General features: G+C 59.6%; 3 protein-coding genes across 3 annotated transcripts; 2 read left to right on the plus strand and 1 right to left on the minus strand.

Annotated features, from left to right (window-relative positions):
* Positions 1-1,619: 1,619 nt before the first annotated feature.
* Positions 1,620-4,403, plus strand: LINJ_34_0680 (hypothetical protein, unknown function; the record flags this gene model as incomplete). The annotated part of the gene is made up of 1 exon (XM_001468418.1): positions 1,620-4,403. The coding sequence occupies one exon, from the start codon at positions 1,620-1,622 to the stop codon at positions 4,401-4,403; it is 2,784 nt and encodes a 927-aa protein (XP_001468455.1).
* A 2,340-nt stretch (positions 4,404-6,743) lies between these two features.
* Positions 6,744-13,013, plus strand: putative ABCC8 (ATP-binding cassette protein subfamily C, member 8; the record flags this gene model as incomplete). The annotated part of the gene is made up of 1 exon (XM_001468419.2): positions 6,744-13,013. The coding sequence occupies one exon, from the start codon at positions 6,744-6,746 to the stop codon at positions 13,011-13,013; it is 6,270 nt and encodes a 2,089-aa protein (XP_001468456.1).
* Positions 13,014-18,871: 5,858 nt separating this feature from the next.
* On the minus strand, positions 18,872-22,705 carry LINJ_34_0700 (conserved hypothetical protein; the record flags this gene model as incomplete). The annotated part of the gene is made up of 1 exon (XM_001468420.1): positions 18,872-22,705. One exon carries the CDS (start codon positions 22,703-22,705, stop codon positions 18,872-18,874), a length of 3,834 nt encoding a protein of 1,277 aa, XP_001468457.1.
* Positions 22,706-22,898: the final 193 nt, after the last annotated feature.

Below are 22,898 nucleotides of genomic sequence, written 5' to 3' on the forward strand. Positions count from 1 at the left end.
TACCCTTCTGTGTGTGTGTGTGTGTATCATCTCTTTTCTATCGGTCTTCCCCACCCGAGGTCACGGTAAGAAACCAGCAGGAGATGCTGGCCACGCTGCTTCAAGTAGCGATGTTCGTGAGCGCTCCTTACTCAGCGTACCTCGTACTGCTACCCGTCGCTAAACAACGCAGCAGAGCCCCGCTGCGTCGGTGCGTATATTTTTTTCTCGTGGTGGCTGCGCTGTTCTCTTATCAGCTCGTCTTGGTCATCTGCTTTTGCTCTCATCTTTTTTTTTTAGTGTTGTTGGTGGCCCGAGCGGTGACTTTCCCGACAGTCGTGACGAAGGGAAATTCTGGTGAACAAGCAGAGCTGAAACGGCCTTGAAAGGGGCTCAGCAATGAACATCCGTTACTACCTGTGCTCACCTTCAGCTCTCTCACACACTCATTCCGTCCCCTCGGATAGCCGCATGGCTTGTTTTCCTTTCCACGTTAATCTTTGTTGTCTATGGAGCCGCCTGCCGCGCCCGCATTCGCCTCGAGTTGCAGGTGAGGGCCTTTCCCTACCACTTCGTGTGTAGAGCTGCCACGCCACAAGCCAGAACAAGTTGCCAAGCGTCCAGAGGTGCTCCGCGGGCATTCAAGGGTGTGTGCACAGCTGTTCTCCGATGACCAGGTGAAACCCCCAACACAGTTTTTTTTCTCCCCCCTCCTGGGTGCATGTTGGGGGATATGTGTGTATGCCTACCCTCTCGAACCCCTCTTTAACTCTTTTCTTCCCCCTTCCTCATTTCCGCTGAGAAGCCTCCGGCGAAAATTCGCTCTCACTGCTTCCCTCCCCCTCCTCCCCCGAGTCTGCGCCACCGGACCACCAACTCAGCGACACACACTCCCCCACCCCTTGGTCCCCTCAACGCCCTTCTTTCCTTTGCCTTTTCGTGCGTCGGTGCCTCTCCCCCTCTCGTGTCCTCATTGTTCCCACTAGAGGCGCAAGCGTTTTCTGTTTTCCTGCTTTCGCCGTCCATTGAAGCCCGTCTGCGGCTTTTTCTGCCCGCTTAGACGCGGCGCATTTCAGCTCCACGCACTCGCCGTCAGGGCAGCGCATGGTCCGCCAATGCCGCCTCCGCTTCGCAAGCCGTCACTTGGGCCGCAGGGCCAGCGCACATTGCAACGCAGCAGCAGGCCGGCGCCCCCCTCCTCCCGGTCACGCTCGCCCTCAACGTCGTCCAATAACTCTGACGATGATTTTGTGTACGTTCTCGGTCACGTCAAGAGCACCGAGGAGGCAGTTGAATGCATCCGTGCGGTGCAGCAGCCAAAGGAGAAGCACCAAGGACGGTTCTTGGGCGGCCTCGGGGGCTCTGCGAAGAGTCTTACAGAGCTCGTCACAACCTCGGAAAACAGATACCCTGCATCTCGAAAGATGAAGGGAGAACTGCCGGCGACGATGGAAGAGTTCTACGAGTCTCCGCGCTACACCGTCTCCCTCACTGCTGCCCGGGAAGCCCTCTTCTCTGACGCGCTCTCTGGCTTTCACTCCTACGTAGCACGTGAAGAGGAGCAGTGTGACCAGCTGTGCACCTACGCTACTCAAGGCGGCGCTGTTCGCACCAGCGCCATCCCGTCCCCCTCGCCTGCCATGACGCAGGAGTGGAACACGACACTTGCCGCCTCCTCAGCATTGCCCGCCAAACCCGCATCCATGGCTGTGAAAGTGACAGGTGTAGTTGAAGAGGGCCACGCGCAGGTCGCGACTCCCGCTTCTGCTCTGCCACCAAACAAAAGACCCGAACGCACTGGCGCTCCATCCACCGCGGCAGACCCAAGCATTCCCTCGCCGTCCGCCGTGCCAGGTCCCGCTCACACGTCTCTACGGGCCAAGGCTGCTTTCCCGCCGGGTACCGTCGCAGCGGAGGCTGTCACCGCGGCAGTGGCAGAAGGAATGGGATCCGGCTCGCCGCGCGTTCCCGCCTCCTACATGTTTCTTATGCGCAGTCGTGACTCAGAGGCGATGAGCCCGGGCTCTTCGCCGGCGCCTGCCGCGACGCCGCACAGCGTCGCCCTTGAGAGCCCGGAGTTTCCATCTTCAAGGGACTCGCGTGCGAGCGGCAGGACAACAACAGCTTCCGGACAGGCTCCAGGCCCCACCACAAATTTTCATGTTGACGCCGCTGCCCCTGCTGCTGCGGTGGGTAAAGGGGCGAAACAGCTTCCCGCGCCTCTCACCCCGGCCCAAGAGACCGAGCGAGCGGCGAAACTTGAGGCGATGTGGCCGTACGCGCTCCTGCAGAAGGCGATCCACCATCACGAAAGTGTGCCGGTTGTGTTTCGCTACCGCTACTCCCCAGATTTCGAAGAGACGATCGACGAGAACAAGAAGCGGCAGCAGCAGCTCGATCGCGCGCTGCGCAAACATCACTGGCTCGCCGGCTCCAGAGGTCTCACACACGCGGAACGGCAAGAAATATCGCGCCGCTTTGCGGACCCGAACGCGCTGGCCCACGAGTGGCTGTACGTTTGGGAGCAGTTTGAGCGTGACATCCCCCGCGAGACCCTCTTGGTCGAAGACACACCCTACCACGACGCCAGCGATGCCTTGGCGGCCATCTTGAGCTACGTCGAGTACGGCTACGACAGAAGCCAGCAGCATGTGAAGAAGAAGTTGGCCGCCGCATTGGCAGATGAAAAAAACGGCGATGCTGCCACTACACCCGCGGCGACTGCGGCGGCATCATTAGGCGCTGGCAACTCCAGCTCCAGTCCGGCGTCGAGGAGAGAGACGACCTTGTTGGAGCATTTTTTCTCCGCAAGCACGGCAGCCCTCAAGGGTGCGGTTGTCAAGATGCGGGCGAGCCTGCCGGACTTTGTGGGGGATCCTCTCCTCTCCGTCTCCGGCTACAACCCTGCGCTCTATCACGCCTCCCTTCTCTTCCCCACCGATCCCAAGGCGCGAAGTGAGAAGATCTTCTCTGCAGTGCGAGAGGTGGTGCTGGCCTCCCAACAGTCCTTTATGGGGTTCCCGTACCAGCTGTTGTGCGAGCAGGTGGGGACGGAGCGGCTGGGGCTGGCACTGGAAGCACTGGAGAGGGACCAGGCGGAGGTGGACGACCTGGATGAGGAGGCGGAGGCAGAGAAGACAGCGCAGGTGACTCCGGTAGACGCAACGCACGAAGAAGGGAAGGTGACGGCTTCTGGCAGTGGTGCATCGGCCTCTATCCCAATCGAAAAAACAGCAGAGGCGGAGCCCGCTGTGAAAGAGATCACCACCTCAATGCACTCATCTCTGCACGGCTCACGTGTGCTGCGCATCTACCATAGTTTTCCCTCCCCGACAAGTGTGACGAACAGGAGTGGAAGCGACCATCGCCACCGGCGGCACACCGTCCACGTTGTTGACGAGTGGAACGTGTCATCCTCCTCAAGCCGCTCCTCAGACGCGGTCCCCTCTTCACTTTCGCTGAACATCTCGCCGGCAACGACAGCACCACCGCCTCCGTCAGAGGCCTCGGAGGAGAAAGAGCAGCCGGTGCGGAAAGTAGGCAAGCAGTCAGCGGCAGTACTGGACGTCCTTCCGGCGCACTGCTTGTCAGAGGAGGCACGGCGACGCAAGGAGACCGTGGCGCGTCTCCGCCGAGAGCGGCGTCGTCGCAGGCGCAAACAGCTGCCTCTGTTGGTTGGCGAGCCGCGTTCGCACGAATTCGCTGCCTTTCTGGACATTGTGCGTAGCCGCGTCATTGCCAAGCAGGTGAGGGAAGAGAGGAAAGAGATGGAGCAGCGGCGACGTGAGCGGGTGCAGCAGGTTGTGAAGCGGCAGTGCGAGCAGTGGGGTAGTGCACCAGCGTCTCGGCAGGGATCGCGCCCAAGCTCTCGTCCAGTTCCCTCTGCCTCCCTCGATATGATGAAGCAAACGGAGGAAGATCCTTTAGCGCCGACCGCGCAGCCCGCAGACACCGCCATGGCACCCCGCAAGCTATTTCACGAAGATGTCGAGGGCTCCGCCTATCTGATTCCCACCCGTTCCGCCTCTGCCACAATTGAGCCCCCTTCGCGCTCTCCTCGCTCGCTACTCTCCAGTACTTCGATGCGAGAGGTATCGGTGTCGCCCGAGATGCGCGGGATGCGCATTCGCCTCTTCTTTGACGACAAGCGCAACGTGCCTGTCGTCGTGGTGAACAAGCTGTTCCGGCTGTTCACAATGCCGGGGCTGCGCGGCTTCACATCCTCCGACGACGACACCACAGAGGCGTTGAACGAAGAAACAGCAGCGAAGGCAGCCACGGCCCACCCAAGCGCTCCTGCGCGCAAGTCTGGTGCTGGACGCGCAGGCAGCTTGGAGAAGAGCGTGCTCCTCCTCATTCAAGTTCAGTTTTCGCTCTTTTTGCAGGAAGATGCGGAAGTCAGGTGGAAATGGTGGAAGCTGTAGGGAAGGGGCGCGGCGGTGGGACCTGAGCCCCCGTTCTCCCTCACTCATGCCTGGCTCGCAAAAGGGTTGTCGCCCATGTGTCCTCGTCTCCACACACACCCAGCTCCTGAGGACCTTTTGTACGGGTATGTGTGTTCATGCACACAGCTATCGACCTTGCAGAGGCGCTTGCTACCCCGGCCTGTCTTCTTCCCCCTCCCAGACCCCTCCGCCGCGTCATTCGCATCACGTTTATGGAGGGAAAATACCCTTTCGAATTCTCCGGCACTGAAGTGTCAGCCGTGAGTCTTGGTGTGTTGGGGCGCGCGGAGCTTCGGATGTGCCTTGTGTTTGCCGGTGTGCACCACGTCACCTGGATGCGTACGCCTGTGCTTGAACTTTCGATTCCCTCTCCTCCCACACCCCCTCTCGCCAAGGAAGGTGGCATTTTTGTGGGCCACCGGATGCGTTTTGTGCTCGTGCCTGCTTTGTTCTCATTTCAACCACGTGGGGGAGTTTCCGTGGGCGCAGAATATACAAACCGGATCGGCCTTAGGGAAAGTGGTGTCCTGGAGATACTCTCATGGGCACTGGCCCACGCACGCACCACCGACGCGCATATGCGCCCGAGCTTGGCCACGCAGACGGCGATGATGGTAAGGATTTCTGCGCCTGTCCATCGAGCACTTCCTCCGTTTCTTTCTCGATACATACCGCTGCACTCTTCTTTAAAGGGGAATACGCGAGCGTACGTTTTGTGTGCCCAAGCCTGCCGCCCGCCTCCTCACCTTCACTTGCCCTCCCCCATCCCCCAAACTTTATTACGCTGATGTCCTCTCACGAGCCATCCCTCGACACCACACGCGCGCACACTGGCATGTATGTGTCTTTTTTTGCGGTCCTCACATTCGCCTGCTCGGTATCAACGAGCCGAAATACCGCATCCACACGGAGAGCGTAGTGAAGTACCTCACAGCTCGCCCACAGGCCTGCCTCAGCACTAAATCCGAGGCGCACAAAGCGGGCCAAAGCACACTTGGGTTTCTCTACGATTATCGATCGCCCCCCCCCCTTTCCCTTTCCACTACTCTCAGGTGTAGCCCCTTCTTTTCCTGCTTGTTTTCTTTTGTTGGGTGTCTGTTTATTATCTCTTTCAGGGTGGAGGCAGGCAAGGACCTACCGGTTGCGTGTGGCGGCAGCGTGGAGTTGCGTGGGTGTGGTCCCACTCGCTAGCGAGGCCAGCGCGTGCATTTCTGTGTGTGTGTGTGTGTGCAAGCGAGACCGTCAAAAACAATACGAAAGGGAAAGGTGTTGCGTGCAGCGCGGTTTCTTGTTCTTTTTCTTGTGCTCTCAGTCTCGACATATATATATATATGTTCCACCAGGACAAGGTGAAGACGCGAAAAAGTTCCTTGACAAAAGACGAAGTGGAGAAGGCGGCGAAGTTTGCCTCCTGTGTTAAAGCCGGACAGACTCTGACAAGCACAAAGAAAGGGGGCTTCTCATTAGATCCTTTGCTCCGGTGCTGTCTTGGCGTTCGTGCAGGTGTCTCTTGTCTTTCGAAGCGCATGCTTCAGCAACACCGATCGCTGTCCGTTTTGTTCCTTTCTTATTTTTTTGTCAATCATCTCGTTGCCGTACTGCTGCCCTCTCCCTCTCTCCTCTGTGGACTTGTGTGTGAGTATTGTGTTTTTTTTTGTTGTGTATTTGGTATTGTACTGTGTGTGTGTGTATGTGTGTGCTAGATAGTGTATAACTGTTCTTCCTGGCGTGCCAACGCATTACTGCTCTGCCGGCGCTTGCCATACACGAAAGAGCCTCCCTTACACACACATACACACACACCTTTGTTTCTTGTCGTCGTACAACTGGCAGGTGCTGAGGCTCATCGCAAGCGGAAGAAATCAAAAAGAAGAGAAGCACCTAGGCGAGGGAGTGCGATTTGGTGTGGCCCGTTCTCTGCGAGCTTTTTCTTGTTAGCTCTTTTGTACCCGTTTTCGCTCGTTCTCTCTCTCTCTGCGTGTGTATGTGTGTGTGTGTGTGTGTGTGTGTCTTTATCACGTTGTTTTCTGTCTTTTTTGGCCTTTCTGTCCACTTTCCTTTTCACCTGTTCTTTTTTCTTTTGGGGGGTAGGGGGGCCGTCACTCCTCCCCTCCTGGGCGCTCTCCTTTCTCTCTCTCCCTTGCCGTTTGGTCGTGCTGGCAACCTCACTGTGAGGGAGTTCCCGTGACAACTCAGAGTAGGTAACAAGGTGCGCTTCGCTCTCCTCAGGCTCTGCCTCTGACACGCATCTACCACTCCGCATTCCCGTGTGTGTGTGCTTCACCACAGAAAAACACAAAGGAGCGGAGGAGTGGCAGAATGGGAAAGGCGCCTGCCATGCCAAGCAGTACCTTGACGGGCGCTGAAGTCAGAGCATCGCGGAGTCGCGCCACCTTTCTCGTGCATGGTGTGCTGCGGCGTATCCCGGGATACGCCTTCTTTCTGATTCACCTGTGCTTTGTTCACATTCTGTGGGGGCAACTGGTGGACCAATTCTTCAACGCGACGATCACTTTCACGAGTGCCAACGTCACCAAAACCGACCTGGCCAAGGAGGCATTCATTCGTGTATGCAACAGAATTTGTCGGTCTGTAGACCAGACACTGCTGCATGGACTAGTGGATGTATTGAAGACGAAGGGCGGCACGGGAGTGACAGGCGCGCTTGCGGCGTCACGAGAAATTCTTGCCTTTTTGTGGAAGTCTCCGTCTAGCATGGTGCTCTTCTTCGGGCTTGCATTCATCTGTCTCAACAGTGTACTCGCTGCGTTGCGGCTCTTCACCGGTTTCCTCAGCAGCCTCACAGCGCTGTGTAGAAGTCGACGGCAGCTGGAGCGGAGTGGCTCGCGGAAGCCAGTGCCACTGCACATCACCGTGCGGTATGGCAACGGGTATGACAGCATGCTTCGTTTCGCTCTGGCTGCTGTCGAGCTGGCCTGGTTCATGAGCTACCCTGTGTTGAACTCGACAGAAGCCACGAAGAGCGCTGCGGACAAGACGCGCCGCGTGCCTGGGGCAACGGAGCCGACGTATGCTTCTCTGCGTCAACTGCAGGTGCGTCATCAAGCCATCGCCAGCTTTCAAATCGAGGCCTCGCTGCTTCTCCCTCCGCAGCTGTTCGACTCAACAGCCGACGCCATCGCCGCTGGCGCATTTGTGATCATATTCGTGAAGGTGGTACTGGGAGTTGTAGTAGCGCTGGATGCGCAACGCCTCTTTCACGCGCTTGTCGGGGTGCGGCCCCTTTTCATACCCAACGGGTGGGAGCGGTGTCCCGTATGCGGCGCTCTCTGGAAGCGGTCCCGCAAGGCCACCAACGCGGTTCACCTGTGCCCCAATATTTTCACTGCCACACCGTTGCTCTCAGGCTGCTCTCCTGGCATGACAGCGTCGGACACGGAGGAGGAGGAGGAAGACATGCGAGGGCAGGTGCTGGGCACGGTAAGGCGTGGCGTGGGTGACCGCAGGCGCGTTGGCCCCCCAACGGAAGCAGCCCATCGCCCCGGCGACGCCTTTCCCAACCCGAACACAGCCTCGTTTGCCTCGTTGGTGACGGACAGCTGGCTCAGCCCTCTCATGAACTTCACTCTGCTCTCCCCCCTCAACACCTTCTCGCCTCCGCCCTTGTCCTCCATCACCGATGACGGACGTGGTCATTGGCGCGCACTGCTGCGTGTAGTGGACCGACTGCCGCGACTTCCACGCTCTCTTCGCACGCGAGACACTATCGACGAGCCAGCGTGGACGCTGTGGCAGCGCCGACACGAGCCTGCTGCTCGCGGAGAGGTTAGGTGGTTGGAGCGCAGTTTTATGGCCATCACAGAACCTATCCGCCGCGTCCTGTTGCATGCCTTCGCAGTCTTCTTCCTCCCTCCCTCCGCGCGCGGAGCGGACACCCGACATGGCGAATGGGGTCCTGTCCGGAGTGGCTCGTCGCTCTTTCGCGTGTTTCTGCGCCACCCCAGCGGCCGTCAGTTTGTGCTCGTCTGTGTCCCGCTGAAGCTGACGCAAGACCTGCTGTCGCTGCTGGCCCCGCGAGTCGTGAAGTCGCTGGTGGCCTTTCTGAAGGAGGTGAGCACATCGAACATCAGCGTACGTCAGAACTACCTCGGCCGCGGCCTCCTGATTTGCCTGAGTCTCATTCTAGTCGTGTCGCTTCAAGCTCTCTTTTTCCAGCTGTACCTGACCCACCTGTATGCCTCCTGCCTCAAGTCCGCCTCTGCATTGAAGACGTTGTTGCTGCGGCAATCTCTGGCAACGCCATTGGCGTACACCGGTGGAGGCAGGGGCGGTGGCGGCAAGAGGGCCCCCATGTCACCGTCGGCATCCGACATCCCGCATTCCCCCACTCGCCCGAGTGAGAAGAACGACGGGAGAGTAAAAGATGCGCTGTCCTTGTCAACGGCAATACCAACAGCTGAGGAAGTGACCACCACCGCTACGCTATCACGCGAAGGCGAAGTCATGTCGCTTCTCACCGTCGACATCACCAACTGCGCCGACTGCCTCATCTTCTTGCACAACGTGTGGGGCCACCCCTTTGTGATCATATCATCCTTGATGAGTATGTACACATACGTCGGGCTCTTCTCTACGCTCGCTACGTTTGCCGCTCTCATCGCGCTGATTCCCCTGAACCGTAGCAGTGCCGCCCGCGTGCGCACAGCGCAGCAGCAAGCCAAGAACAATGAGTCTCGCCTCAGCGATCTCACCGCTGCCCTCTCGTCAATGCGCACAGTGAAGTCCATGGCACTGGAAGAGTGCCTCGTTGGGCGTGTGGAGGAAGCCCGCGTGAGAGAGAGTGATGGAACGAAGCTCGTTGGACAAGCAGAGAGCGTCGCTGCGGCGCAAACGGAGGTGACAACGTTGCTGGTCGCGCTCGTGTGCTGCGGGTCGTACCTTCTCACTGGTGGCGTCATGGAGGCGGCGGTGTTGGTGCCGACGATGGCGGCGCTGCAGGTGATGCGGTTCCCTGTCTGGACGCTGCCGCACCTCTACTCGCAAGTTTCTCGCGGCTACACCTCGATGCTACGCATCGAACGCTTTCTCTCCGAGCTCGAAGCCGGCGAGAACGCCAGCACCGCCTACGTGGAGCATCGCCTACGTCAGCAAAACGGCGAGGGTGCGGCGAGAGACGTACAGCCGTCGGTCGCCGTAGCTGTGAGGGCGGGCGAAGTGCGATGTGAGCGTGGCACATTCGCATGGAACACGCAGGCAGCCGTGGCAGATCAAATCGCATTCGACAACGCGCTCTCCTGCAACTCCCCGAAAGGGTCGCGCGGCTATACCCGTTCACCGAACGCTGCGTCCAAAGAAAGTGACAGGAGAGGGGAAGAGGATGCCCCTTCAAGTTCTATGCTCAGCGCATATAGTAGTCCGCGGGAGAGCGGCTCTCGCGCGGTCGTTCTACACGGCATCACCCTCAACATCTTTCCCGGTGAGTTTGTCATGGTGCATGGTCCCACAGGGTGCGGGAAAAGCGCCCTGCTACTTTCCATGCTGGGAGAGCTGTACGTCATGCCGAATGGCAGTCATGCCACGAGCACGAGAAGCACAACAGTAGCGTCATCGGAGACAAGGGCTTCGTCCGATAGTCAGGGATTTCAGGTGGGCGGCCGTGTGGTGTACTGTGCCGAGGTGCCGTGGTTGCGCCAGGGGACTATGCGAGAGAACATTCGCCTCGTCTCCGACGACGTCCCCGAGAGCGCGACGGAGAGAGAGTGGTACAATCGGGTGCTCGAAGCCTGCGCCCTCAAGAATGACATCAAGGCGCTGGCAAAGGGTGATCGCACCATGGTGGGTGAGGGTGGCTCGAAGTTGTCGGGGGGACAGCGCGCGAGAGTGGCGCTAGCGCGTGCTGTGTACCGCTACAGCGAGACGGACGTGTTCATCTTTGATGATGTGCTCTCCGCACTCGATGTTGAGGTGCAGAAACACATCATTGCGAACCTGTTCCATGGACTCCTGTGCGCTGGCGCAGGATCCTCCTCCGCCGCGCAGCGCCGCACAAAAACTGTTGTGCTCGCCACACACGCTGCAGTGAGTCTGCTGATGCCAGATCGCGTGCTCCATCTGTGGCCAGATGGCACACTGCACGAGGACATGACCCACCAGGCGCCGACGGAGGACCAAGTGCATCAGCAGAAGAGCGCGTGGCGCAACGCGACGGCAGCGGCGGCGACAAAAGAGCAACGACGGTCTATTCAATACCAGGCTGCTGGCGCTGCGGCGGCGGATTTGTCGACGCGCCAGAACGATTCCACTTTTCCTCCGTCCACAAAGTCGAAGCCGGTGGCAGAAACATCACCCAAGTCGTCATCGGCGCCATCCGTGCGACCGCCTGCGACCGGCATCGATTCCCTTCTCCCACGCGCCGCGGATCTGCGCCGGCTCTTCATCGAGTACATTGGCGGCGGGCGGCTCCTGTGGTTCTTTGTGCTCAGTGTGTCCATGCAGCTTTTCCGGACGCTGATGGACAACTGGCTGGGTGTGTACATTTCCCTCTACGATAAGCGCAATGCAGCCTACGAGACCATTTTGCGCAGTACCAAGTCCCAGCGAGCGCGCAAGTTCATGCTCGACATGCTGTCTCTTGTCGTCCTGCGAGGCGACAAGGCTACGCCGGCGCCACCACCGCCACCGGTGGTCCCCGTCTTCACCATCTTTGGTGTTCCTGTTGTGTGGCGCAACCCTTTTGTGCTGGACACTGTTGTCGCGCAGTTCCTCGGAACGTACGCCTTCATCGGCTTAAGTGCCGCGCTGCTGTCGATGATCCGCACCGACTACTTTTTCCGCTCGTATCAGCGCATGGCCGACGCGCTGCAGCTGCACGCAGTGCGCAAGTTGTTCAAGGCCCCGGTCTCCTACTTCGACCGCATTCCATCCAGTCGGCTCTTGCAGATTCTCAGTCGCGATCAGGAAGTGGTAGATCGCGCCCTTGGCGAGTCGGTTCAGCTCATCTTTCTAACAATTCTCCAGCTCTTCGGCATGGTGTGCTTCAACGCTATCCACTTCGGCCCTTTCATCGCTGTGCTTCCGATATCCGCGCTTCTCTTCTACCATCTGACAGTTCGCTTTCTATCCTTCACCAAGCAAGTTCGCGCGCTGGAAGGTGTGCTGCAGAGTCGATCAGTTGCCGTCATGAAGGATGCTGTGAACGGGGCAATCACGATTCGAGCCTTCGGTTCGGTACTGCAGAACCAGCTTGTGCAGGAGATGAACGAGGCACTCGACGCTGTTCACGTCGCCGCCAACGCCGGCCTTACCGCGGATCGCTGGGTTGCCCTGCGGCTGGAGTTTGTCGCCCTTGCCTTGACTTCAGCGCTCGCACTCCTTTCCGTTCTGACGGTGTGTCTGTCGGCGACGACGTCCGCCGGCAGCGCGGCGTTTGCCGGACTGGGCATCATTTCCAGCATGACCGCGTCGCGCTCCCTGTCGATGCTGTGCCGGCGCTTCGGCATGTTTCAGAACCAGTTCGTTAGCGCTGAGCAGCTTCTGCGCCTCGAGGAAGAGATACCAGAGGAGGATACACCAGCAGCCGCAGAGGGTTGCAGCGATGATGAGTCCTCGGCGTCGGAGCAGCGCGCCGCCACGGAACCGGACACGTGCCTGCTGCTCGATGTACGCCACCTGTGTGCGAAATACCAGCCACAACTTCCGTGGGTGCTGTCGGACATCTGTTTCACGCTGCGCCCGGGCGAGTGTGTGGGCCTGATTGGCCGTACAGGCAACGGCAAGTCGTCCCTCTTCAACGCCTTGCTTGGGCTCATGGATGTCGTGGAGGGTGAAATCCGTATTCCTGGAGCACTTTTTTCTTCCTCGCCAAAGCCAAAGGCACGACAACTCAACGCGATCCATCTCCCGCAGCATGAGCTTCGCAAGAACTACTTCCAGCTGGTCTCTCAGGAACCGCTTCTCCTGCAAGGCACATGTCGCAGCAATCTCATACTCGGCCTCGATGACGGCAGTGCCGCGTCTCGGGAGGCATCTGGTGAGCCGCGGGTCACAGTTGACGCGGAGGCGCTCGACGTGCGTCTGAGCGCGGTTCTGCGGAAGGTGGCTCTCGATGAACTTCTCGAGCCGTCGTACGCCGTGCCAGCCCCGGGACAGCCAGCCGTAACTGGCAGCGACGGTGAGGTTGCGTCATCAGCAACCCGCGACGCGGCGGAGTCCGCCTCTGACTCTACCGCATCGCCAACCTCTACCGTCGACGTCGCCACCCGCGCGCTGGACCACGTCGTCACCGCTGGTGGATCAAACCTTTCCGCCGGACAACGCCAACTGTTGTGCCTCGCCCGCGCTATCCTGCACCGGCCACACGTGGTTTTACTGGACGAAGTTAGCTCACGGGTGGACCGACGCACGGATGACCTGATCCAACGAGTCATCAAAGAAGAGATGCTATGCCGCGGTGGTAAGGACAACGGCGACAGCAGCGCCGTGAAAAGCGGCGTCCTTCTCATTGCACACCGCCTGGAGACTATCATGTCCCTGTGCGATAGCGTCATCGTCATAGAGAAGGGCAGGTGTGTCGCGCACTTGTCAAAAGAGGAGGTCAACTGTTTGGAGGACTTGGAGTCGTACCTCTGAGTCGCACACTGGGTCCTGGGTGATGGGCCGCTTGTGGATATCTTTGTGTGAAACGGGAACAAGGACTGAGTGATTTGCTCTTGCTGGGTTTGAAACCGCAACTTGAGGTTGGCAGAACCGGCTGCCGCGTACCTGCACAGTGTCCCCCCACCAGAGCACACCAATTAGCGCCATGTCAGCTGTTTTGTCCTTTACCGCCTGGGAACGCCGTTGGCACATTTACTCGCCTGAAATTGCCCAGTCGTCCTTAACTCGGGGCGGGAGGCCGACACTCCAAATGACCTTGGCCCGCGTGCCCCTTGCGGCTCACCCTCGCCCTCCAAAGCCCACCCCCCCTTTCTTGCCCCGCCGCCAGCATCCGCGGGGGCGCCGCCAAAGGGCCCCCGCCCCCAACGCTACGCCAGCAGGAACACACCGCGGCGCCAGCAAGACGCGCCACCGCCGCCGGCAGCCGCCCGACCACCCCCCCCCAGCACAGACCTGGCCCCACCAGGCGCTTTTAACGAAGGCGCCACCCCGGAGGCGCGCGGAGGGCAAAACGGACACCACCAGAACGAAAGGCCCGGAAACAACCCCCGCGCCGAAGCCCCAAAAAGCACAACCGACCACACCAAAGCAACCAGGGAAAAGGCATACCTGATAGAGAACCAAAGCAACCCCACCGCGCTTACCCCTTGCAGAACCAACGACGCAAACCCCACCCGCCGCGCCCCAGGAAACAACTTTGCGAAGAGCCTTTCCCCCCGCGCAACCGCACCAACGAAGGTTTGGCGGAGACAAGCCCCTTCGCACAAACCTCCCCCCGTACGCCTTTGGGTGTCAACGCGCGAAATAAGCTTTTTTTTGCCTTTCTCGCTTAACAAACTAAGTTTTGACAAAAGGGAAGTGAAAACACAGCCCCACACACCATTTGCCCCACCGACGTGGCTGAAGTAGGAAGCCGCAACTTCGCACCCATTTATCTGCCAAAACCCCGCGCCACCGCCAACCCTTTGCGGCAAACCTCGCGCCCCACCAGACCCCGCATGACCGTGGGAGCCCGGTCGCTTGGGCCCCCCACACCCTGCCGGGGGATCCCCCGAGCACACACGAAAAACGCGCGGCCCGACGAGAAAGCGCCCGCCAGAGGGCCGCGCCGCGCCGCGCAGGCCCCAACCCCCAAACACACAGGACCCCGAACCCAACCCGCAACAGCCACCCGGCCGGGCGCCCCAACGAGGGGACCAACAGCCCCCACGCAAGGAACGGCCGCCGGCCCGGCATAGGGAAAGCCCCCCCGCACCGCCCCAAGCCCCCGAAACCGCGAGCGCCTGGCATGCTGACGAAACGGCGGGCGAAGCCCAAAAGCCCAACAGCTAACCCACAGGAGCATGATTTTCGACCGCCGGCACCCCCTCCCCCCCAAAGCCACCGAGAGCAGAAACCACAACGACGACCCTGGTTTAGAACAAAGCCGCAACACATAAGCGGAATTTGCGGTCTGCTGGCGCGTGGTTTCCCTGGAAAGGCGTGCAGCCCACAGCCCCGGCAAGGGCCAAGACACCCCAAGCAGCCCCCCCCCCCCCGGAAGGCAGGAAACGAAGAAAGACCCCCAGCCGCAAAGGGCCAGACGCCTGGGCAACCATTCGGGGGGGGGGGCGTTTTCCGGCCGTGGTTCCCGCCAAGGCCCTCGGCACCACGGGGGCCCCCGATTCATGAAAAAAGACCGTTCGCCCCACGCGCTTTAGCTGCCCCGAAAAAGCCCATAAACACCAGGGGGCCCCGGGATTTTCAAGAAAAAAACAAGCTTCGCCAAACGCCGTAGCCAGGCCCACGAAAAGGCCCACCCAGCAACGCCCCGCTTACAAAAGCCCACCACCCCCCACCCCGCAAAAAAGAAGCCAAAAAGGAAAACGAATTTTATCCCCAAACCAGCAAAATTATCGCGTGCAAAACCAAGAACCCTGGGAATATCATGGGGTCACCCCAAAACCGGCAAAATGCCTTCACACCGGGGAAAAAGTGAAAGCCGCCCACGACCACACCCTTTCAAGATCCATTACCCGGCAAAAAACGCGCTTGGGTCCGAAAAACCTGTGTTTTGTCGTCCTTGGAAAACCTTTTCGCCCCTTGAAATTTTCCGCCCACCCCCGTGCGCCACTGGAAAGACTTCTTTAAACACAGCCACCGCCCCCAAACATGGAAAAAAAAACAAGTGGGCGCGGCATCGCGCTGTGTATCTGCCACTGGTGCTGCTTCAAAGCACCTTTTTTCCCGCCGACCACGGTCTGCTTAATGCGCCGTGAGGGCCGTGCGTGTAAGAAGCATCGGGGTGGGGGCCGTTTCGGGCCGCGCATGCTGGCGTCGAAGATCTTGGTGTATTTGCGTTCGGCCGGGGGGTCGCCGTTGGCGGCGCGGCCGCCCGGGTTTCCTTGCTTCCAAAGCCGCCGTTCTTTTTCACCCGCCGCCGTGCAGACAGCTTGTGGGGGCCCTCCGCAGAAAAGCGGCCCCGCTGCGCGGGGCCAAACCCCACGAGAAGGCGAAAACACGCGAAGGCCGCCCTCTAAAAAAAGACCGCAGAACAAAGGAAACGGCAGAAAGAGGAACCCGCATGCAAGAGGCTGCCGCTTTCCGGGTCAGTTTTTTTAAAAGAAACGCTTCGCAGGCCAGCACAGGGCCAGGCCGCCTTTAAGTTTTCCTTTTCGTTGCTTTTTTTTGTGGCGCTTCCTTTTTTCCGAACCAGCATGGTTTTGACTTTCTGTAGCGTTTCTTTTAAAATCGTCGGTGTAGCCGCGAGAAGGGGGATAAACCACAGCACACGCACCGCGCATGTTCACACCAAAATAACTTTTCCTTCTCGCCAGATATTTTCCAGACAAAAGGGGGGCTGTTTTCCGAAAATCATTTATAAAAACGGGTTTTTCTTTTTCTGAATTATTTGCCCGCGGGTTTCGCTGTTTATTCTTCCTCCGCCGCGCATTTTGAAAGGGTTTGGCGCGCTTTGCATGTGCAAAAAAAAAAACCTGCCCTCAAAAAGCTTTCGGGGACCAAAATCTGTGCGTCTGGCAAAAGCGTGCATCGGGGATTTGCGCGGGGGGCGTTTTTGACAAACGCGGGGTGTGGGGGGAGGCAAAGCGTTTCGGCATAGGGGGTGGAGGCCTTTTCCGGAGGAAGGGTTTGGGGTTTTCAGCCTGAAATATTTTGATGTTGTGCCCCAGGGTGATCGATAGGATGTTTTCGCTTGAAACAAGCATGTCTGTTTACCCTTTGGTGTTTCTGCTGTTTTGGAGGCTCGAAAATGGCAAAATTCTCTTGGTGTTTTTCCGGCTTTCTCCGTCTGGTTTTTTTTGGGGGCCGGTCGCAAACAAAGCACCCAGCGCGTCGGTTTTCCGAAGACAGAAAACAGGGGGGGGGGGCTTTTTTAAGCGACCAGGGGAAGATGGGGCGCGCGAAGCCTTGTTTCATCCGGGTGTCGGTAAAGGAAAGTGTTTTTTTTTTTTAATGTTTGCTAATGTGTCTTTTTCGATTCTCCCCTAAGCTTCGTTTGGTATTCCTTTCAATTGCTGTTTTTTTTTCTTTGGAAAGCCTCGGTCGCGGCACGCCCGTTTCCATGGAAAAATAGTCGGTAGCGGGATGTGTGGCGCATTTCTTGTTTTTGCATTTTTCGTCGGGGGGGGGGGGTTGGCGATGCCCTTGCGGCGCCTGGGGGGTGTCGGGGCTGTTCTTTTCGCTTGTCTTTCTGGCCTGGCGCGGCTCATGGGGGCTGGGGGTGCGCGTGTGGTGGTGCCGGCCCCGAGGGGTCTGCCGAAGCAAAGGCCAGGCGGGGTGGGCGGCTATGCGGCTTCTCGTTTTGTGCTTGTCGACCCTTCGAAATCGGCAAGCACCCGCGTGGGTTTGTGCGCGCCTATGGCCTGTAAGGGGTGGCTTTGGCCGAGGGTCTATTTTCTTGGGCCTTTTTTTTTTCGGTGGCCCGGGGGCAGGGGGCGCGGGCTGCCCGCGGTTTTGGAAGGGCCAGGGGCCCGTACACCACCGGCCCCGTGGCGTTTTTCGGGCTGGTGGCGGTGGGGTTTTGCTGGGGGGAACGCCTTTGTGGCCTTCATATGGTTGGTGAATTTTCAACTTGGCTTCAACGTTTCCCATGCTACCCCCGCTGCCGGCTTGTGCGGTGTGGGGCGGGTGATGTTTGGGGCTGCCGCGGGGCCTGTCTGCCGTTGCTTTGCGCAATGTGTTGGTCCTCTGGCGGCGGGTCGGGCTTTTGTTTGGGGGGGGGGGTGTTTTGGCGGGTCGGCACGTTCAGCTTGCGGTTTAGGCCCCTTTCTCCCGGATCTGGGGCGCTTTCATTCCCTTCGTTTTTTGCCTGGCGCCGGCTTTCGTTTGGGGTGGGCGCGGTCGGCGTGGCGGGTGCCGGTTTCCCGTCCCGCGTTTTTTTTTGCTTGGTGGTGGGTGGGGGGGGGCCTGCGGGGCTGGCCAGCCTGCGGCGGGGGGCGGTGGGGTTTGGCGCAGGGGTGGGGTGGGTTGGTAGCCGGCTGAAGGGCGGAGGAGGGCGAGGCGCACCACGCAGAGGCATCAAAGCCGCACGGGGGACGCCAAAAACGTTGCATTTCTTTTCAAGGTTTCGGTTTTGCATTCGGTGGGCCAACAGCATCAAAATTCATTCTTGTTACAAACCTCATTTAACGGCTGTGACGCGGTCTTTCCGCTTCGCTGCTTGCGCCAGTATAAAGTAGCGTAGGACGGTCCAGGTGTATCCACCGGCTTGTAAGGCATCCGCCCAACCATGCCGCTCACGCTCATGAACCGGAACGTGGAAAGGCGATCGCACTTGGGACAGTGATCTGTTCGTGTGAGGAGCCTACGAGTGAAGCTATTTGAGACGAGGAACTCGTAGGCATAGCCGCATTTCAGACATGAAAATACCGCCATGATTCTTAGCTGTTTGGTTTCAGCGGAAGGAAGCTGAGTGTGATGACGCACACGCCAAATCACTGCGATGGCGGGCGGTTGAGAAGCGACAGTGCGCGCAGGTGAAGTCCCAACCAAATTTCGACTTGTTTTGGCTGTGCGATGGTCAGAAGTTACGAGCGTGGGAAAGAGAAGGTTGAGGGGGTCAAAGTAGAAGGCAGCACCGTGATGCCAGCGTCGCAAGGACGGGGCGCAGCTCTGAGCGAGACTGCACACAGCTACATTGATGTGCAGCGAACGGCGAAGCACACGGGCAGCACAACAGAGCGAACGTAGGCATTTTTTTTCTTGAGGCGTGTAAGCGAGAGTCTACACCTCAGTGGTCCGAGAGAAAGAAACACTATTGAACACGTACACAGACAGACGATGAACTGAGCAACCGGTGAGCCAGGCGTCGTCCTCAGACATACAAGACACACCTGCAAACAACAGGATGAAGGAACTATGATCGTCAAGACAGTCTACGAACAAAAGCACAAACACGGCAGCAAACTACACTGAAGTAACTCCACGTATCAGGCAAGACGATAGTGTGAGAAAAGCTCACAAATGTCCTGCAAAACGAGCCAACGCTTACTTCAAGAGTGGATCACTATGGAATCAAAGAGGGATAGCGCAAGGAAAAAATGGTGACAACGGGCGCGTTCACCATGAACAGATGACTGAGGAATCATAATACAATGAAAAAAATAAGCACGTGGCAGAATACACGCTCTGCGGTATGAGAACGCCAGCACACTCACTCCACAAACCAAATAACCGATGAGGCGCTCTCACCCACTTCAAGGGACCAGTACCAACATGATCGAGGCGCAAACCAGCGCGTCTTGCTCAGCGAAAATGCGAACCAAAACAAGCAGAGAAAACTGATGACGGGCTCTTACAAAGCAGAAAAACTCCCATCGACACCGTTCTTACTAATCGTGATCGAAATCTACTTGCACAATCTGGTCTCCGGGCACGTGGCATGCGTTGCTGGAATCAATCACGAACGCTGCCTTCAGTGCCTCAGGTCTATGACGCATCAAACGAGTCCAGTCGCCATCGAAGATCTTTGTGAGCCTGTGTGTTACCTTCTGCTTTCCGGTGCCGACAGTGTCAGTCCAGAAACTGTTGTACTCTTTCAGTCTATCGATCTCTCTCTCCTTGGCATCCAGCAGTGCACGAAGATTCTCATTTTCTTTGCTGGCGTCCAGCGCATTGGCCAACTCGCCCTGCAGGTCCGCCATGTCTCGGTTTCGCTGCTCCAACGCCTCCACAGCGGTTCGCCCAGCAACGTCAGCAGCTTCCAGCAAACCCTGAACCTCCTCCAAGTTGCCGAGCAGTTCATCGTATTCATCTTTCTTCTGCTCAAGCTCGTCTAAGGCGGCCTCCAGATCGTCACACAGCTCTTGACGCTCGTCTTCGGCGACTACCAGAGCGCCTGCTAACTTCTTGTATGCATCCTCAGCGTCCGACAGTTGCTCTTTCAAAGCAAAAACTTCGTCTTCTAACTTAGCATTCATCTCGCGCACATCATCCAACTCATTTCTCAGATTCTCCACGGTACCAGCAACTTCCGCTTCCCTCGCTGTTGCATCATGGGCAGCCTGATCTGCGAAGTCGCGCACATGCTGCAGCTCCTCCGCGGTGGCCACGTAGAGCGGCTCCTCCGCGATAACGGCGGGGGCCACGGGCACGGTGGCAGGGTCGACGGCCTGGCGCTGCACTGCGCCGACGTGCGGCGATGCTGCTCCCTTCCCGCTGCGCGGCGCGACAGCGTCGGCGGCGGCCAAGGCAGGGTCGCTTGCGCGCGCCTGCCGGGCATCGTGGCGCTTCTGGCGGTGCGCGGCGAGCTCCTCGTCCTTGGCCGCGAGCTCCTCCGCCAGCTTGTCGGCCGCCGCCTTGGCGTCCTCCAGTTCCACGGCGAGCCGCTGCACTTCGTCCGCCATGCGCTCCGCCTCGTCCATGGCTCGCTCCCCTGCGGCGTCTTTGGCCTTGTACTCTTCGATGGTGACGGCGTAGAGCGGCTCGTTGGCGATGGTAGCCGGGTCGATGGACTGGTAGGCGGGGCCGAGGAGCTTGTGCTGCTGCGATGCAGTGCCGCGCGGTGCAGCGCTCTGTCCACGCGGGGCTGCGCGGCCAGTGGGAGAGCGACTGCTGGTGGGCCCGCTGCTTGGCTCCACGCCGTCGGCATCCGCAAGTTCCGGCTCCGCGGCGCGCGCCTTCTTGGCGTCGTGGCGCTTCTGGCGGAACGCCTCTAGCTCCTCAGCGAGCTGATCTGCGAAGTCGCGCACATGCTGCAGCTCCTCCGCGGTGGCCACGTAGAGCGGCTCCTCCGCGATAACGGCGGGGGCCACGGGCACGGTGGCAGGGTCGACGGCCTGGCGCTGCACTGCGCCGACGTGCGGCGATGCTGCTCCCTTCCCGCTGCGCGGCGCGACAGCGTCGGCGGCGGCCAAGGCAGGGTCGCTTGCGCGCGCCTGCCGGGCATCGTGGCGCTTCTGGCGGTGCGCGGCGAGCTCCTCGTCCTTGGCCGCGAGCTCCTCCGCCAGCTTGTCGGCCGCCGCCTTGGCGTCCTCCAGTTCCACGGCGAGCCGCTGCACTTCGTCCGCCATGCGCTCCGCCTCGTCCATGGCTCGCTCCCCTGCGGCGTCTTTGGCCTTGTACTCTTCGATGGTGACGGCGTAGAGCGGCTCGTTGGCGATGGTAGCCGGGTCGATGGACTGGTAGGCGGGGCCGAGGAGCTTGTGCTGCTGCGATGCAGTGCCGCGCGGTGCAGCGCTCTGTCCACGCGGGGCTGCGCGGCCAGTGGGAGAGCGACTGCTGGTGGGCCCGCTGCTTGGCTCCACGCCGTCGGCATCCGCAAGTTCCGGCTCCGCGGCGCGCGCCTTCTTGGCGTCGTGGCGCTTCTGGCGGAACGCCTCTAGCTCCTCAGCGAGCTGATCTGCGAAGTCGCGCACATGCTGCAGCTCCTCCGCGGTGGCCACGTAGAGCGGCTCCTCCGCGATAACGGCGGGGGCCACGGGCACGGTGGCAGGGTCGACGGCCTGGCGCTGCACTGCGCCGACGTGCGGCGATGCTGCTCCCTTCCCGCTGCGCGGCGCGACAGCGTCGGCGGCGGCCAAGGCAGGGTCGCTTGCGCGCGCCTGCCGGGCATCGTGGCGCTTCTGGCGGTGCGCGGCGAGCTCCTCGTCCTTGGCCGCGAGCTCCTCCGCCAGCTTGTCGGCCGCCGCCTTGGCGTCCTCCAGTTCCACGGCGAGCCGCTGCACTTCGTCCGCCATGCGCTCCGCCTCGTCCATGGCTCGCTCCCCTGCGGCGTCTTTGGCCTTGTACTCTTCGATGGTGACGGCGTAGAGCGGCTCGTTGGCGATGGTAGCCGGGTCGATGGACTGGTAGGCGGGGCCGAGGAGCTTGTGCTGCTGCGATGCAGTGCCGCGCGGTGCAGCGCTCTGTCCACGCGGGGCTGCGCGGCCAGTGGGAGAGCGACTGCTGGTGGGCCCGCTGCTTGGCTCCACGCCGTCGGCATCCGCAAGTTCCGGCTCCGCGGCGCGCGCCTTCTTGGCGTCGTGGCGCTTCTGGCGGAACGCCTCTAGCTCATGGAGACTGACGGCGAGGCGCTGGTGTGCGTCTACTGCAGCTGTCTGTGCGTCACGTAGAGCGGAAGCCATGTAATGCTGAAAGAAGAAGAGGCGGTCTTCCAGTTCAGTGACGTAGATGTGTGTAGTGGTGGCGGCAGCGTATTGATCGAGAAGGTGAGATCCGGTGATAGCCAGTTTTTGTTTTTGGGCATATCGTGTTATCTTGGCATCGATAGGGATCTGCTCGACCTCATCCTTAGTCAGCACGCATCGCTTCACATCGGTGTCCACATTGACGGGAGAGATGACGGCAGACAGCGGAATGGTCACGAGGACTGACGTCCTGGTGAAGGAGGTGACCTGACCAGGGAGTGCAGCCGTGTCCTTTGAAGACAGCTCGTCCTTGAGCTTGGCGATCTTGGCGCGACAGGCCTTCATGCCAGCAATGGCGGCTGCGATGGCGTCGTTCTGCTCCTGGATGCGCTTGTCGTGCGCCAGGAGGTTGTACGCCTGCTGGTAGGCAAGAGCTGTGATGACCCACGCATGGAGGCTGGCCACCACCGGCGAGTCGCGCGCCGCCGCCTTGTAGTTCAGCTTGGGGTCCTGCTCCAGGGACTGCTGGAGGCTTTCCGCGGAAGGATAGAGCTTCGCGAGAACGTCTGTCTTGGCGATCTCATCGAGAGCGGCTGGCTTCCGGTACTCCAGTTGCACATCTGCCCACTCGTAGAACTCAACCGCCGTGGGATCGCACTTGGCCACGGCCCACACCGCCTTCAGCACTGCTACAGCAACCGGGGATGGGGCGGCCTGGGCCGTGACCTTGCGCAAATCGACCTCGTCAATGAGCTCTACTTTTTCACGAGCCTTGTCAAAGTGGCCTCGAACGTGTGAAACACGATCCTCATTGCTACGGCGGATGGATGCGAGCTTCTCTCGTGCGATAGCCAGCATATCATGATAGTTCTTCATGCGTCCATTTTCCGTGTCGACCTCTTTGAGGAGAATGGAGCGCAGCGTGTCAATGTCTCCGGTGTGAAGGCCCCACTGCTGCACGACGGCCGTGTAGTCCTTGATCTCACGCACCGTACCCAGGGTCCACTGCCACGTCTTCGCAGCGTGAAGGTAGTCGTAGGCGACCACCTGCCCAACTCTGAGCGGGTGAACTGAAGGATCGAGGTATCTAGCGAGCATCGGTTACAATCGAAGAGGGCGAGCCACAAGAAAGTATGAGACGGAGAAAGAAAAGAAGTGGGCGTATATTTGCTGTGTGTGCTCTTTTTTCTCCGTTGTAGCACGTCGCTCGGCAGTCTACCGCCACCTGGGCCGAAGGAAACTCGGGGAGGGGGAGCTGGGGTCGTGGCGATGAGCAAAGACTCTACAGCGA

The sequence above is a fragment of the Leishmania infantum genome, chromosome 34, assembly GCF_000002875.2.
Source record: "Leishmania infantum JPCM5 genome chromosome 34".
In the NCBI taxonomy this organism is placed as follows: Eukaryota; Euglenozoa; class Kinetoplastea; order Trypanosomatida; family Trypanosomatidae; genus Leishmania; species Leishmania infantum.